The sequence below is a fragment of the Triplophysa dalaica genome, chromosome 5 (genome assembly GCF_015846415.1).
Source record: "Triplophysa dalaica isolate WHDGS20190420 chromosome 5, ASM1584641v1, whole genome shotgun sequence".
Lineage (NCBI taxonomy): Eukaryota > Metazoa > Chordata > Actinopteri > Cypriniformes > Nemacheilidae > Triplophysa > Triplophysa dalaica.
In genome coordinates, this window is record NC_079546.1 from 25,249,373 (window position 1) to 25,266,036 (window position 16,664).

The following is a 16,664-nucleotide window of genomic DNA, read 5'->3' on the forward strand; positions in this document are numbered from 1 at the left end:
CGGCCGTGAAGTATGAAGCTTGACATTTATCCATGTCCTAACAAAATACAGACAGAACATAGTGTAATGGCGCCCTCAGGTGGTGAACAGAGGTCCCAGCACCAGGACGTGACACTGTCTATGCTGGTGTACAAGTCTATAGTGATACTGTAGGTGTGTTTCACTTCCACTTCAAGAGAAAGTAAGAATGAGAAACTATTTACGCAAAAGTAGGAGTTGACAAAATCTTATTATCAGGTACAGTGGGTTATTTAAACAGTCCAGTCGCATTTTATAAAAATAAACTGAAATGAAACACTGCTTCTTCACTCTATGAATTAAATAAAAATCATGTTGAAGTAGTATTTTGAACAACCGCAAAGGTGTTTCACCCTGTAACATCACATTTGCTTGTTGAATAATAATAATGTTTAGTTGACAAAAAAATATAATAATGCATTTCTATATCTTTTTATATATAATAAGGGTGTGCATTACTGTCCAAACAGATTTCTTAAAAATAAGTATAATTTATTTTTATTTTTACATGTTTATATTGTGATATGATACACCAAGTATAATACGAAACATTAATGTTCATATGGCACAGTGATCACCTGTTATATGAACTTCAGATAGAGAGTATTCAGATCTCCATTTACTTTCTGTTTCTGTCTCATAAAATACAGAAGCAGTTTAGAGATTTTACTCATCAATCATCAATATATATAAGTGTGTGTGCGTGTGCGCGTGTGTGTGTGTGTGTGTGCGTGTGCGTATGCGGCTTCAAAAACACTTTTCAAACCTGAATAAAATGTAAAATTAAAAATATTTATTAATTCTATATGTCTATGATATCTACTGTAACTGTATACATAATATATACATAATGATGAATCTCCCTGGATGTTCTTCATCAGAAAGCATTCTTGGATTTCTTGAGCAGAGGTCCGGAGTCATTGTCTTCACTGCCATCATCACGCAAACCCCGTCGCCTCTTACCGGAGGATGAGTTGGTGCGGGAATCGTGGGGTTCAGAAACGACTGAGCTGGACCGATGGCTGAGACTTTGGCTTGTGGAGGAACACGCCGTATAAGAGTTCAGGGGTTTTCGAGTGTGTGAGAAACCAGACCCCTCGGCTCTGTTCTTAAAACAGTTCACTTCCTGTGTGGGCAAGAACCAAAAAACCGGTTTGAAAAGAAGACAGAGCTTGATGCTTGACAAAAGCCTGATGTACAGTTTCACAATCTTACCTGCCGTAAGAACATGTTTACATTCAAATCATCAGGAGACACATGACACTTTGTGCAGCTGGGACAAACATGTTCATCTGAATCCAGCAGACACGTTCGAATACCTGCGACCAAACAATCACATATGTTCTCAAAGGTCAAACAAAACTGAGTGATATTTGCTTGTGTAGAGACTCACACTCATCGCAGAAGCTGTTGCTGCAACAGGGCGTCATCACAGCGTCAGTCATGAGATCTTTGCAGATCTGACACAGCAGAGCATCGGGCACCGGATCTTCATCTGGGGTGGATGTGGAGGACTCACTCCTGGTTAAGAAGGGCGGATCTTCTTTCTTTTGAGTTGCATAAGCCTCACTAAACAGAACAAGCGCACAATTATCAACCGAATGCAAATGTGTGTCAGTGGTGAGGTCTCTACAGTTGTAAACTTACGCGTTGATAATGGGAATGACATGCTTTCCACTGCTGCTCAGCATCACTCCCTTCATGTTATGGTCATCCACCTCCATTAAGAAGCTGACAGGAATTCCTACGCTTCTCCGTATGCGCTTGCTCCCAATAAATGCTGGATCCTGTGACGGCACAAGCAAGGTTGCATTTACATTCACTGCAAAACGTGCACACAAATCCTGTCCACAGTTAGTTATGTGTTACCCGTGTCTTTGGGCAGTTTCTGATGTGATGCCCAGGTATGCCACATTTATAGCACACATAGTTTGGTGGAAGGCCTCCAACCAGCTTGAGTGCTTCACTGGTAAGTGATGAGAGTCATGATGGAGAGCACTTGAAAATTCAGGTCACAATGTGAACGTTATAATACTCACTTGGTAGAATAGTAACAGCGGCTGGACTGGAACATGACAGCTTTAATTTTGTCCTCCTCTGATGCCTTTGCCTCAGACAGATTCTCCGTCTGTTCATTTACAAATAAATGCTTTATACGCCTTTTTCTACACAAACATACAGTTTACATAGTTTTCATATTGTTTAGTGGATTTCAGTACCTTGAAAAGCTGCTCAAGTGACATTAAAGAACCATTCACTTGCTGTTGAAAGAAGACCAAAGAGATTTATTACCATTCAGAACCCCATCACACCCAGAGATACAAACTAAAGACACTTAACACAATGTAAACAGAAACCCACCAAATGACATTCTACAGCAATACTTTAGTAGAGAGTTTTAAACGCACGTATATTAGCTAAACCACAAACATATTTATATTGAAATAAGTTAATGACAGAAAATATAAAACAAGATGACATGAATTACTTAAATAATGAATTTTAACTTATTGAATTTTACAGTAAAAATAAACTCAGGCCTATTGTTCAAGGCTTCTTCATGGTCAACTCTGACCAGCTTAAAGAGATCCTACAGCACAATATAAACATTCAAGTCAACACTTTTGTTTACATACTGCTTTTGAAGATCCAACTTTAGACCAGTTACTGCAAATCAAAACAACAAAGACTTAATGACTGATTGATATTCATTAAAAGATTCATATTCATAACATCATCAAGTGACTTACTTTGCAGGTCTGTTATATGTGGATTTCACCCCAGTTCCAGGGATTCTTCTGACGGTCACCATAGTGTTACTGGGGATGATGTCTGCATCATCAGTGTATTCTGTGGGAAACACACACTTATTTACAGTCTGTCCACACCAACTAAAATAATGCCAGGATACTGTATACCGACCACAGTACATATCAATATATAATATAGTTATACTATTTACAACCTTAGTTTATAATAAACATACAATATAATACAATACAATACATACTAGTGAGTGTACCAAACGGAGGTGACCTGCAGCGTTTTTCTTAATGTTCATTTAATCATATATCAAAATAGTGATAAAAGGATAAAGCCTGTGACATCTACCCTCCGTGACTATTTTTCCATAATCACATTTAATACTTTATACCCGTTAAAGAGAGTAAATAAGTCAAAGTTTACATGTAAAATAGCTGAACTTACCTTCATCAGTTTGCTCGTTGGAGATGCGCAGGTCACATCGCTTCAGTTTCTCTCGTCTCATGATTTGTCGTTTCAAATCTCCGAGAGTGATGTGAAGGCCCTCAAAGATCACAGTGTCGTGTGTAAGTTTACTGACAAACTTATAATGAACACACGGCATGTTGCGTTCTGATGCCCCTGCACACAAACAGATGCAATTAATGTAATAAATTGGCAGAAATGCAATAGAAATGAACAGATAATGGTCAGCAAGTAATTAATCACAACAATAATAGATATTAATAACACAAATATGAATATAAGAAGTTAAAATCAGACGACAAGGAGGATGTAGAAAGGTGCTCTCGTGAACAGCGATCAAATAGCAACACTAAACCAAACTTTGCTTGTTACTATGGAAACCGATCAAGCGCATCAATTAAAAGCGATCTTGATGACGTCAATGTTTAAGATGCACATCAAGCACAACTAAACAAAAAAATAAAGTTTTATTGAAGTGTGTTAACATTAGTGTTTGGTGTCTATGATTACAGAGTCTAATTACTGTAATAAAATGTAACAGAGGGGATTACTCTTCATTTATTAGTCATTTGTAATGTACTTGCATTTGTTAAATTGACTTAATATTTTTATATTAATATTTCCTTTTATTCGGTTATTTTACTGAAATAAATAAGGGTTACTAATGGTCACAGTTTGTTACATGTAATGTTTAATTTATTAAAAAAAGATTTATATTGTCATTGTGGAGTAGGTTAATGATTTTTTTGTATAAAGCAGAGTGTACTTTATGTAGCCCGATGTAATTAGTAATTATTACATTTTGAGGAAACATACCCAACATTGGTAATGAATATAATTAATTTGCACTGTATCTAAAGATCAATTAAAAATGTTTTTTAATCTTTTTTATTTTACCTCAGTTATCAACAGCGGGCACGCGCAGTGTTCAATTAAACTGCGCTCTATAAGCGGCTGCTAAATGAGCGCGCGCGCCAAAATGCTCGTACAGGGGAAAATCACCCGCTTCGAATGTTATCAGTGGATTGAATGGGCGTTGTCAGTGGTTATCAGCTGATTCATATGGGCCAGATGGGGCTGCTGCGTCTACTGGTAGACTCAGAAGGCTGTTATCATACATCCAAATGGTTAACCACCATTTCAAATACAAGAGAAGACTCCAGATCCAGTCCCAGAGGAATCCAGCTCAGCTGATCGAACGTCTACAAGATAACGTGGTGACGTTACGCTTTTTCCCGCTTGATATTTTCCTCCCGCATCATATTTCACTTACTTTCAGGTAAGACCATTTAAATGATAAACTGGGGATTTAAACTGTAACTTATTTGCCAATAAGTAAATAAATGCAGAAAATGTCTTTTAATTGGCGTGACATGAGTGTTGACATGACATAACGATTTAGATTTCATAGTAGCCTGCGTTATAGTTACATGCTTTATGTTAGCATTAACGTTTACTGTCTGAAGTTTAGTTTAACGCAAAATTACTCTGTAACTGTTCTATGCTGTAAGACAGTTTATTGCATTTTATAACGTTAAGTTATCTACTCGTTAACGCTTCACTGAAGCTAACGTTATATTATACTCGTATTGCGTGAAGTATTCAAACCCAAGACGTACTTTTATAGCAAATAAAGTTATATGTGTTTAAATGTGTATGTCTATCTAATAGAGTCACCAAATACATATACCTCATCTGCATCCCATGTTCATTGATGTGTTTATGTCTTTTAGGCTGTGATGAGAAGTATGGGTTGCTGCTTGCCTTAACTAATAATTGCCAAAAATTCTGATTTTAGATATGGGAAAAGCAGTTAAGGGCGTACGCTTCAGGAGCGTTAAGATTAAGGTGCTGAGGAGGTCTATCACTGGCCCTGCAAAGGTTTCTTACCTATATCAAGGTCTCCCCGAGCCCAACTGCAAACTGACCCCCCCTTCAGACCCTCACAAGTCTATTGCACCTCAACAGGCTGAACCTGATGATGTGGTACCGAGCTGCAGCTCATGTTCTGAGACTGCGTACAGTAAGGCAAAGAAGAGAGAGCTTCATGCCTGGGATGCAGTTAAGGATGACATGCTTAAGGTGTCATTTGAAGGTTCAGCACCAATCACTGCCCAGTGTGTTGTCTGCCAAGAACATGGAGATTATAGGTGTGTCAAATGCAGCACCACTGCAGTGTTTTGTGAGGCTTGTCTGAATTCACTGCACCTTCCTGATAAGTGGAACGTAAGAATAATAGCATGCAGTCATACACACAGACAATAAACTCACAGTTATTCATTAATTTCTTCAAATTGTTTTTGAACTATGTAGCTGTTCGTGTCTCAAGTTTATTGTTTTAAAAACTTTGTTAGAGCTATAATTCTTTCTTACAGAATGCTTACTATGAGCCATCCACCCTGAGGTTATTCCTATATTTACCTGAAGGCCATGGCACCCATGCATTCTACACAAAGGACATGAAGGTCATTGTCAGCACAGGTTTGTCATTTTACAAATTTATTTAATTTTCTTAAAAGGTAAAGGAATCAAATCCGTTTAAATGTGAAGTAAGGATTTCATCAAAATTTGTCAAAATATCTAATAATTATAGTAACAATATTTATAAAATGGTCAGTTCTGGTCCTTGATTCTGATTGGCTGAGCCAAATTCTAAAACGTTATAAAGTACCCCGATTTATACAAGCTGACTGAATTACATAGCCTTAATAACACTTCGTTTACTTTATTTGATTAAAAGCAGGGGGTAACAGTGTGTTTTATAACAGCAAAGGGGGTTTTAATGACTTTGTTTAGCATCGTGCCACAACACCCTTAGCTGTTATAAAACTCACTTTAATGCACTGCTTCACAGGCTTATTGCGTTATTAAGTTATTAGTGACACACTCAAGGGATTTAGATTAGATTAGATTAGATTCAACTTTATTGTCATTACACATATACAAGTACAGTGTAACGAAATGTAGTTTAGGTCTGACCAGAAGTGCAATTAGCAAGTGCAGATATACAGTGTGAATAAATACAGAATACGATATTAGGAAAATAATTTACGATGGGCATGTACTATAAAAATATGACAATCGGTATGTTCTATGAACAATATATACAGAAGGCTATATACTGTGAACATTAATGTACAGGAGGTTATGAACAGATAACAATATAGACTATACAATAGTGCAAGTGACTTGAGTGTGCATTAGTTACAGACATTAGCTATTAAAGTTACAGTGCAGTAGATGAGTTGATGCGGTTATTAAAGGTACGGTGCAGTACATGAGTAGATGCAGATATACAGTTACAGTGCAGTAGATGAGTTAGTGCAGATATTGAAGCTATAGTGCAATAGATGAGTAGATGCAGTTAGTTATGTGATAGATGCAATGCAATAGATGAGTTAGAGTGCAGTAGGTGAGTTAGTGCAGTTATTGAAGTTACAGTGCAGTAGGTGAGTTAATGCAGTTATTAAGGTTACAGTGAAGTAGATGAGTTAATGCAGTTATTAAAGTTACAGTGCAGTAGATGAGTTAATGCAGTTATGAGAGTAGTCCATTAGTGCAAATGAGCATTCAGTGTAATATTCCTGGTGTGCAAGTGAGCAGAATAGAGTGCAAATGATGCTGAGTGTGTGTAAACAGTCCGGTTGAGCAGATACATGAAGTACTGGTGTGTACAGTTCAGTCATGCATGGCAGCCCTATAGTGCAATGTAAACATTGTAATAGCAGCATTAAGTTAAAGTTATGAGAGGTAGTGAAATCAGTGGGGAGCAGAGTTCAGTAATGAAACAGCTCTGGGAAAAAAGCTTTTTCCTAGTCTGCTGGTTCTTGCCCGGAGGCACCTGAAGCGCCTACCGGAAGGCAGGAGAGTAAACAGTCTATGAGCGGGATGAGAGGAGTCCTTGAGAATGCTGCGAGCTCGACGCAGACAGCGTTTCTTCTGGATGTCCTCAATGGAAGAGAGTGTAGTCCCTGTGATGCGCTGGGCTGTTTTCACCACCCGCTGCAGTGCCTTGCGCTCAGCAACAGAACAGTTCCCGTACCAGACTGTGACGCAGTTGGTCAGGATGCTCTCTATCGTGCAGCGATAGAAGTTCACCAGGATAGTTGAAGACAGTTGGTTCTTCTTCAGTGTCCTCAGAAAGAAGAGACGCTGGTGAGCCTTCTTGACCAGGCATGAGGTGTTGGTGGTCCAGGACAGGTCCTCCGAAATGTGGGTCCCCAGGAACTTAAAACTGGAAACACGTTCAACAGCTGTCCCGTTAAAGTGGATGGGGTCGTGTGTGCCTCCTTTCGCCTTCCTGAAGTCCACGATGATCTCCTTTGTCTTGGAGGTGTTAAGGAGCAGGTTGTTGTTTGAGCACCATGTGGCCAGGTGCAGTACCTCCTCCCTGTAAGCAGTCTCATCGTTGTTGCTGATGAGACCAATCACTGTTGTATCGTCTGCAAACTTGATTAAGGAGTTAGTTCCATTCACAGGCCTGCAGTCGAGTGTGAAAAGGGAGTAGAGAAAGGGGCTCAGTACGCAGCCCTGTGGTACACCAGTGTTGAGGGTGGTTGTGGTGGAGCAGATGTTGCCTAACCTAACAAGCTGAGGCCTGTTCTTCAGGAAATCCATAATCCAGTTGCAGGTTGAATTGTTAATGCCTAGGTTTCCAAGTTTGATGATTAGCTTGGAAGGGATGACGGTATTGAATGCAGAGCTGAAGTCTACAAACAGCATGCGTGCATAAGTGTCCTTATTGTCCAGATGTGTGAGCACGGAGTGCAGCGCCATGGACACTGCATCATCTGTGCTCCTATTGCTACGGTAGGCAAATTGGTATGGGTCCAGTGTGGATGGTAGAGAGTCTTTTAGGTGTGACAGGACCAGCCGCTCAAAGCACTTAGTCTATACTGATAAGGTCTCTATAGTAGTACTTGGTTATGTTTTTTTTTTACTTTTTTATTTTGCAGGACGGCTCTGCACCGTCACAGTCAATATGTGTACGTGTGAAACAGAAACGTGCACTCTGCTAAGGTATGGGCTCTGGCTAGCAACAGCCGACAAGCATCAGACAGCCTTCTCCATCCCTCTGCTAGAGCTTTTTGTTTGTCTGTCACTGGAGTGTCAGGTTTCTGTTGAGGGTTTTTGCAACACCCTGCGCTGGAAAAATAACCTTACACTTGCAGAGGTAAGCCAGTTTGTAGAGGTCAGTTTGAAGTCCTGTCTATAATGTGAACATTTCTGTTACTTTCATAGAATATTGATGAGTCCAAATAGACAAACCATCTTGGATTTACAGTTGCTTGCAAACATATTCTTGCTATTTTGCTATAAAATAACAACTTCTCAGTGAACCACAGTCTACAGATGTGAGTGTGGGATACAGTAATGTTTTCACTGACTCCTGCTTATACGGTAGGTTAACGCAATCTACAGAGCCCTGGTGGGAGAATCCATATCTCATTTTAGGCATCACCACTTCCGAAAAATAAGTTTGGTAGATGTTTGCCCACAATTAGGTGATGGGACCACATGTCCAGCATGTCCAAAGGTTGGTTCTAGTTCCAGCGTGGTACTTGTTTGATTAACCATAAATGCATTCTCCATTACCTTATGGCATTGAATTGATAAAAATTGAAAAATTTCTTAATTTTTGGTATAAAGAATTATAATAGAATAGTAATAGTATAAGTGTATCAACCTGTTGCATATACAAAACCAGGATTACTGTAAATGTTTGTCTTCCAGGCGGATGGAGATGTGATAGTGACATTGGATGCCAACTTTGGCCTTGTGAGAAAGCAAAGCTCAGGGACAAGTGCGGTTGAGCCATTACATGGAACCCGCATGTTTGTTAGTGAAAAGGATGTAGAGGAATACCTGCTTTCACATCTTGACAGCTCAAAGCCTCACGAGGTAAGACATAGTTGTAGAATACGCCGTGAAATATTAGATTTAAAAAAGACCATTATTCCTCCAATAAATCTCGGTTTTCCTTTAATCTTTAGGACTGCAGTAACTTCAAGGCTGGCAACGTGCTGAGGTCACCGCAACAAGCTAAGAAACTTGATGTTACAGGAGTGTTTGGAGCCTCCTGTCGTCATGAAATGCCCCTAATGTTTGTCAACATGAGCCAAGGAGAACGGCAAGTCTATGCCACAGTAGTGATAATTCTCCTGTTTTATTCTACTTATTCAAAAACATTTTTGAAAAGCTTGACCCTAGCATTAGCCATATTTTAATTTTATATGTCACCAAATATGAACCTCACAGAATGTAAATGGGGGATTCCAAAATATTACAAAATTTGAACTTTACCACCATTGTATAATCTTCACTTATCTAAGAAAAAGGGTTTGGTTAATTTTGAGTGCCCCTATTGAGTATGTAGGTATTGAATTTGATGCTGGAGATTATGTATATATAATAATGTAATACGCTCGATAAGTGTAGGGAAGAAAGGAGTCAGGGTCGGCGTGGCTGGGAAAACGATAAGTATTTTATTCAAATAATAGTTCCGGGTTTCACACATCCGGTGTTCAAAATAAAATTCCCGCTCGATCCTTCCGGATCTAAGAATCTCTCGTCTCTCTGTTTCCTCTGGATACAGCGTCTCTGTAGCTCTGGCACTCGTTTTCCCAGCCGGTCTCTCTCTCTACCTCCAGATCTGCCTTTCGCTTTTAAAGCGTCTCCTCGCCAATTACTAGAATGAGAAGCAGGTGTTTTCACTAAAACGTTGATCTGCCTACTCACCGTCTTTCTCCCGACACTCCCCCTCTTCACAGACCGTGCTGAACCACGCCCACCTCGCCACAAATAACATACAATAAATTTACATTGAGCTGATATATCAGCACTGTTAATTATTTCCCTGTTAAATAACAGGAAATTACTGGCAGCAGGGTTACCATTATTTTCCTGCTATTTGAACAGTTAATTCCTGTTAATGTTTTTTTACAGTGCACTCCCCGTAATGTTTTCTACAGGAATTTACTGTGAATCACAGAAAAAACAGGAAACAACTGGCAGCAGTGTTACCATTATTTTCCTGTTAAATCACCATTTATTTTGTTTCCATTAAATATTGTTAATTAGGGTTAGCATAGTAACGTGTACTGATTGTTATAGACATATTCTAGCTAGAGTTAATACAAAAGGCATAATCCTTCAGGTAACACTTAAGTGAAAGAAAACTAATAGTTCCGTGTTGAAATTAACTTTTTTTTATTGTAATACAAACACTGAAAGATAAATACTTACAAATGTAGGCACACATGGATCAGACCAATCACAAACATATACTGTATATCATGTTCATTGCCGACATCTGTGGTCACTGGACGGAAAATAACAACTGCGTCTGTCTTAAACTAGCAAAGACACTTGCGTTTGGCTTTGCGCTGCGTTGGTGCAAGATAGGGCCCAAAACCTCAACATTTAATGTTCCTTGAACTGCTAAAATTCATTTAAAAAGACTCAAAGGATATACACTGTGACTCCTGGTCACATAAAAATGTTACACATAGGCTCAGATTAATCACAAACAAATCTCGTTTTCTCATGTTCATGGTTTAAAAAGTAACAAATACATTTTTAAACCCAAATACATTTTTCATTATAACAAAATACTGAACTTCATATGCAGTGTTACCTAAACCACTAAAATTCAACATGTATGAATACATTCAAACCAATAGTTAACACTTAATGGAACTCTTCATCATTAAAGAGCAATAAACAATAAAAACACTGTCACTGCTTAGACCACAAACCATTTACTCAAAGCACACAATGAGGATCCTTTGCAAAGTCTTGGGTCTGTATATGACAGAGAAAGAGAGAGAGAGAGAGAGAGAGAGAGGGAGAGATATGATTTCCATAATTTCAAATTTCAATCCAAAATTACATCACATGGCTTGACCTAACAAAAGCTAATTTTAGAAACAGAGCTAAAACGGACAGAATAACATAAAATAATAGAAAGTGTGATGAGCACAATTCATTGAAAGAACAAAAAAAAGAATGGCAAAAGAGCACAGAAGAGAAGTTCAGCATTCTCACTTTGAAAGGCAGATGAGAATGAACATTAGAATGAATTTCCCCAGCCCCCTTAGTCATTGCTGTTTGAACATATGTGTAATGTATACATCCTACTCAACATTTTCAAATGAAATCCCACTGAAAGTCCATTTACTTGCGCAAGAGGCTGGTGACATGTGAATTGACAGTTCTTCTTTTTTCCCCTTTGCAGCCTTTGTCCCTTTTTCTGGGTTTATACCCACAAAGCGTCTGAAAAATTATACACTGGTTAAAAATCTAGTAATTCACACAGACTAGCAGCACAACAAATGTACATGAACTACCCTCAACATGCACTATCTTCTTGCCTCTGCAAATATTTTAAATTGCACTAAAACTTTCTAAATCAAAGTTAATTGCTAAATCCCGTCACCACACCTGTGGAAACCATGCTTGAGCCCCAGCCCTGTCACAAAGGTGGACTGGCTGTTGTCCACAAAATTGACAAGAAACCATTATGCAAGCCAATTAGATTTATTAATAGATTAGCAGTAAATTGCTAGATTAAAGCAAGTAAGAAAACGATTCAAATTTTCACCTGTTTCTGAGACATACATCCTGGGATATTATCTTGAACAGCAGTGTGATAATGGATGGTAACGTTACCCTGCATCTGCATCTGTAATGAAAAAAAATATATAAAAAAATGTAAACATTTATCTACAACTCAATGATAATCTGGATTTACCTCATTGATAGGCTAAAACCTGCACATAAAAATCACACCAGCATGTCTGGTAGCCCAAACAGCTATAATTATAACAGCTCATCTTACTTCATGTGGTGTAAGTCCGTGGCGTTTAACGTTAGTATACATCAACATCACTGATAGATGTTAAAACTGTGCATGACTTTGAAGAAACTCTGTAATCTCACCAGATTATTGATATTTTGGTCGATGAAATCACCGCGATCTTCCGACATGGATCTCCGTGTTCGATGCAGGTTCAAATGCCGCCTTCAACGTTACGCTCCTTCCCAGATAGCAAATTGACTCCGGATCCAGAACAGATAAGGATGGCGGATCCGGACCAGATCCGGGGCAGACCCGTTCAGGACCCGTTTACAAAGCAGCTGATCCGCCACGGATCTAGTCATTCTCTCTAGATACCTTCAGATCCCTCATTTAAAAGTTTTCTGGCCAAAACTAGCTAAAGAAATATTTCAAATCTTATTGACCAACATTGGATAGAATGGATTGCTCTTTCATTTTTAATATGCCTTCCTTTTTTAATAATAATAACACATGAGGAAATCATTCAAAACGCATAGTAAACTCACCCGTTTAAGCCAGTAACAATTAAAATTTAAAAATAGGTCATTACAGACTGTATTTATGTATACAATTGTATTACAGAAAATGAAATGCAACCATAAATTGTACAAATATTTTTATTTATTTAAGGAAAATAACACTTTTTTTAATGTAGCTCAAGAATCATTTAATTAAATATTTTTTTTGTGTAAACTGGGTTTTTAAAAGATTGATCAATATAAACTTAAAAAAATACTTTTTAAAGTAGTAAACTTGTCTTTATCTTAACTGGTAAACGAACACTGAACACACAAGTTAAAGTTAAACAGTAGAACACAACTGTTGGGTCCTGACACTGGGTCTGCTCCCCTGTCTGCTGCTAGGTTGAACCACCGTATCACATGTATTGTGGTCTCATCATCAGTGGCGGCACGGGAGACATGGCTCTTTCTCACAGCACCTGTAATACACAAGCAGAATTATTATTAGACCAGTTCATGAAATCACAAAGGAGCTACCATTTTTTTTTTAAAGAAAACACCACCGTTTTACATATGTCTTACCTCAAGCTAGACAAGTTGATATGTATCTGTCCCATCTCAGTGAGTGCACTTAATCGCTATGAAGTGTTTGGTGGCTTCTTAAATCATCCCTGTTTGGATCCTAATGAATGAATGGAACGAATGGTTCTAAGCTAAACGCTAACATAGTGGCACCCTGCAGCGATTAAGTGCACCCACTGAGACGGGACAGATATGTATCAACTCTTTTAGGTTGAGGTAAGAGCATAATGGCATATGTAAAAACGGTGGTGTTTTCCTGTAAGGATACACACAACCAATGTTTTTAAAACAAAAGTGTGATATCTGACACTTCTCTTTGTCTATGACGAGTCATTCAGGTACTGGGCTACTCAACAGCGGTTGACTGTCAAAAATAGTCTGAATGTAAACCCTAGGTGTATTTGATTGATTCAGGATTAGACAAAAACAAACTTCGCAAGAAGGATACATGATGTATCGTTAGATACATTTTTAACCCAAAATGTTTTGTGCTTATATTTTTAAACCAGGCAAATTTCATTACATTTACTTACACAGGAGGAACTTCCTAGACTCCATCTGATTTTAAGATTTTTTCCTACGTATAGGACAGGCTTAATTTACGTGTAAATATGTACGTCTTATGTGTGAGATCAGGCTGACTTACCAGAATATTGGCAGAATTTATAAGTTTACAGAAATTATTTGCATCTTTCATATTTTTGACCCATCGCTCATTTATTTTTTGCTTTGCAACTTTTATGGCATTGCAAGAAGAACATTTTTTGAATGTTGACCCAGGCATCCTGGAATAAACAAAAAACACACATGAAGATACATGTAAAAAGTCATTCAATGGAATGTTATATTGTAGTGGTGGCGTGGTGTTGCATTTTGGAACATGTCATATATTTGTTATAAACAGGTCAAAGTTAGTCCAAACAGTTTCAAGCTGTCATAAACTGATCTAAACTGCTTAAATAAGGAAATTAGTTGATCTAAATTAACCCGAGCCTAGACCAATGGAAGATTAACTCTTCGATTCAAACCAGTGTCAATAATCCCTGTTGAAAAAAAAAATAGCATATGCTGGGTTAGGTATGTTTTGATGCTTGTATGACCAGTCTTACCCGCTATGGACCAGCAGGTGACCATCCAAGGATCATCTTAAACCAGCACATGCGGCTAAAACCAGCATCAATCAAAACATACCACACTAGTATATGCTTGTTTCTCAGCAGGGATGTTCCAAGGTGCAGCGGTTTCAGCAGTTAGTGTGTTTTTAAGGGTAATATGTACAGGTTGATTAAATATCACCCATTTTTATAAAACAGTACATGTACTTAGTATACAATTATCCTTTCTGACTTAATCTGAGCTCCTAAAACATTTTATTAATAAAGAAAAAAGATCGGTTAGATAATGTTTAATACTGCATCATTATAGCCTACGGAATTGATGTTTGGAAAACATTAGCACATCTTGGCCGCAAAACACGTTAATACATAATTAAACTTTATAGATTTTAAAAGATCTTCTTAGTTAAATGAGAAACGACATATCAAGTGAGAACAATTACTGATCAACTAGTATAAAAATACTAAATGTACACTTTACTTGGAAGACAACATCAAGTTTTAACTAATATAAATAAGAAAAACACGGATCCTTACCTGTACCGCTACTTTTCTCAGCACGCAATGCGCGGGAGATTACGCAAAACGTCAAACACCGGAAGTGGTCCAAGCAAAGCGAAAAAACTATTTGTACCTGATAACGCAGCATGTTCAAAAATACAACCCAAACATATTATATAATATATTAAGTTTCATGCTTTGTTTCAAATATTCTTTCCATATTTTGTTTTTTATTTTATACCCGCACTCTGAAATACTTAATTGGTCAGTCTCGACATTTTGTTTCAATATTCACCCTTAGCTAAAATTAACCACTATTTTAATTCAAGTAAAAGTATTTTAGTGTTTGTGGCAATTATTTACACTAAAAAAGTCACCCTAAGCCTATGTGTATTCTCGCGTAAAATCCTATGCCCGTTCTGTACAATAGACTAACAACAAATAATAATATAAACAATATGATATAATAAACAATAAACGTACATATAGGCTAATATTACAGGTATTACATTTATTATTATGTTTTATATATAACTACGACACACACTTGTGTTTATTCAGTTTATTTTTACACCGAATACCCCTTAATACAACTCTTACAGTTTATTGGCTTGTGTCTTAAATTAACATCTTCCACCCAGTAAATGCAAAATTGTTCGTAAATTTACAGGGATTTGCAGCAATCCAACTCATGTTGCACTTTTGTCCAAAAACATTGTGAACTGGCATATACTGCATATAATTCCTTTTTTTCAAGATTTTAACGTTCACACAAAAGAACATTTACAAGTTGACTAATAAAACTTGCAGACAGCGATCCCAGAGATGGTCTAATTGGGGAAACCCTTATGGATAACATAGATCACTTAAAACATATGTAAACATGTTGAAAATCAATGGGCAGACATTCGATTCCTTACATGAATATATCTTCCCTCACAGAAGCAGTTTATTCAGTCTAGTAAAGCTTCTCTTTCATTAAAATCTATTTAAAAACAACAGCTGGTCTCCTTTCCTGCGATTGCTAAAGCAGCAGTTTTAGCATTAGCAATATTTGGCTAAAAGTTTCAGACTTTCCATCTAGTGGCTTTGGCAGTCCTGTAGTGAAGTTTTTCTTTCATTAAAATCAATTTAAAAACAACAGCTGGTCTCCTTTCCTGTAGCATTAGCCTTTTTGGCTAAAATTGCAGCCTTTCCATCCAACGTTAGCAGCTTTGGCACTCTAAATAACCTTTCAGGATAGCGGATTTCCCCCAGCATGCAATGGGACGTGACGTCGCTTCGCGTTCTTTATGCGTAATCATTTATACGTTATTAATGTGAAAATACGTAAGATCCTAACGTTGCTGAAGCCTTTATACGTGTATATTATACGTAGATGCGTCTATTTAAACGTAACGTTCATATGTATGCTAAAGACAACATTTACGTAAAAATAGATACGCATTTCTGTGAGATCACGTTGTACTATCAGGGTGACTTCTTATTGTTGATGTTTCTTCTTTGTGTTTGTTAACAGCAGGTGTTCATCATTAATGATCAATCATCGCTTGTAATGTGAACTCAATTGATTATTTAACTGCATGAATAAATTAACATTTCACACCAGAAAGACTCAAAAGGTTTTTCAAAACGTTTAATCAGGATAAAATTGATCCGGATTTAGTAATCCTTTTTTTGCGATCCATGATCACGTTATCCAGCTTACTTTTGAAGCCAGTTTTTTAAAGCAACATCGGATTGGATCAATCTGATCCGGATAGGAACTTTTCAGGATCACCAAATCTGGATAACCAGTGCTGGATAACCAGTGCTCAAACAGGATAGGAAATCACAACGTAGAACTATAGATATGTAAAGAGCAACAAGTAGAATAGCCAGTTTGGGGTCAATATAAGTTTATTTTTATTTGAAATGAAA

General features: G+C 37.6%; 2 protein-coding genes and 1 long non-coding RNA gene across 4 annotated transcripts; 1 reads left to right on the forward strand and 2 right to left on the reverse strand.

Moving 5' to 3' along the window:
• Window positions 1-806: 806 nt before the first annotated feature.
• Window positions 807-3,610, reverse strand: LOC130420686 (E3 ubiquitin-protein ligase RBBP6-like). Its single transcript, XM_056748176.1, has 10 exons — window positions 3,226-3,610; window positions 2,769-2,868; window positions 2,655-2,685; window positions 2,238-2,279; window positions 2,058-2,146; window positions 1,888-1,984; window positions 1,666-1,805; window positions 1,412-1,587; window positions 1,234-1,337; window positions 807-1,144 (listed from the first exon to the last, which is right to left on the reverse strand). Exons 1-10 carry the CDS (start codon window positions 3,383-3,385, stop codon window positions 896-898), a joined length of 1,188 nt encoding a protein of 395 aa, XP_056604154.1. The 5' UTR covers window positions 3,386-3,610; the 3' UTR covers window positions 807-895.
• Window positions 3,611-4,290: 680 nt separating this feature from the next.
• Window positions 4,291-10,094, forward strand: LOC130420676 (uncharacterized). Of its 2 annotated transcripts, XM_056748160.1 has the most exons (7): window positions 4,291-4,525; window positions 5,045-5,472; window positions 5,622-5,727; window positions 8,202-8,419; window positions 8,651-8,782; window positions 8,980-9,147; window positions 9,240-10,094. In XM_056748160.1, the coding sequence occupies exons 2-7, from the start codon at window positions 5,047-5,049 to the stop codon at window positions 9,471-9,473; spliced, it is 1,284 nt and encodes a 427-aa protein (XP_056604138.1). In that variant the 5' UTR covers window positions 4,291-4,525; window positions 5,045-5,046; the 3' UTR covers window positions 9,474-10,094. The 2 variants fall into 2 exon arrangements, with proteins under 2 accessions (XP_056604138.1, XP_056604140.1); XM_056748162.1 differs by lacking the exon at window positions 8,651-8,782.
• Window positions 10,095-11,432: 1,338 nt separating this feature from the next.
• Window positions 11,433-12,697, reverse strand: LOC130420842 (uncharacterized). The gene is made up of 3 exons (XR_008906717.1): window positions 12,187-12,697; window positions 11,849-11,929; window positions 11,433-11,520 (listed from the first exon to the last, which is right to left on the reverse strand). It is a non-coding gene; the product is annotated as an uncharacterized LOC130420842 (long non-coding RNA).
• Between the last annotated feature and the right edge of the window lie 3,967 nt (window positions 12,698-16,664).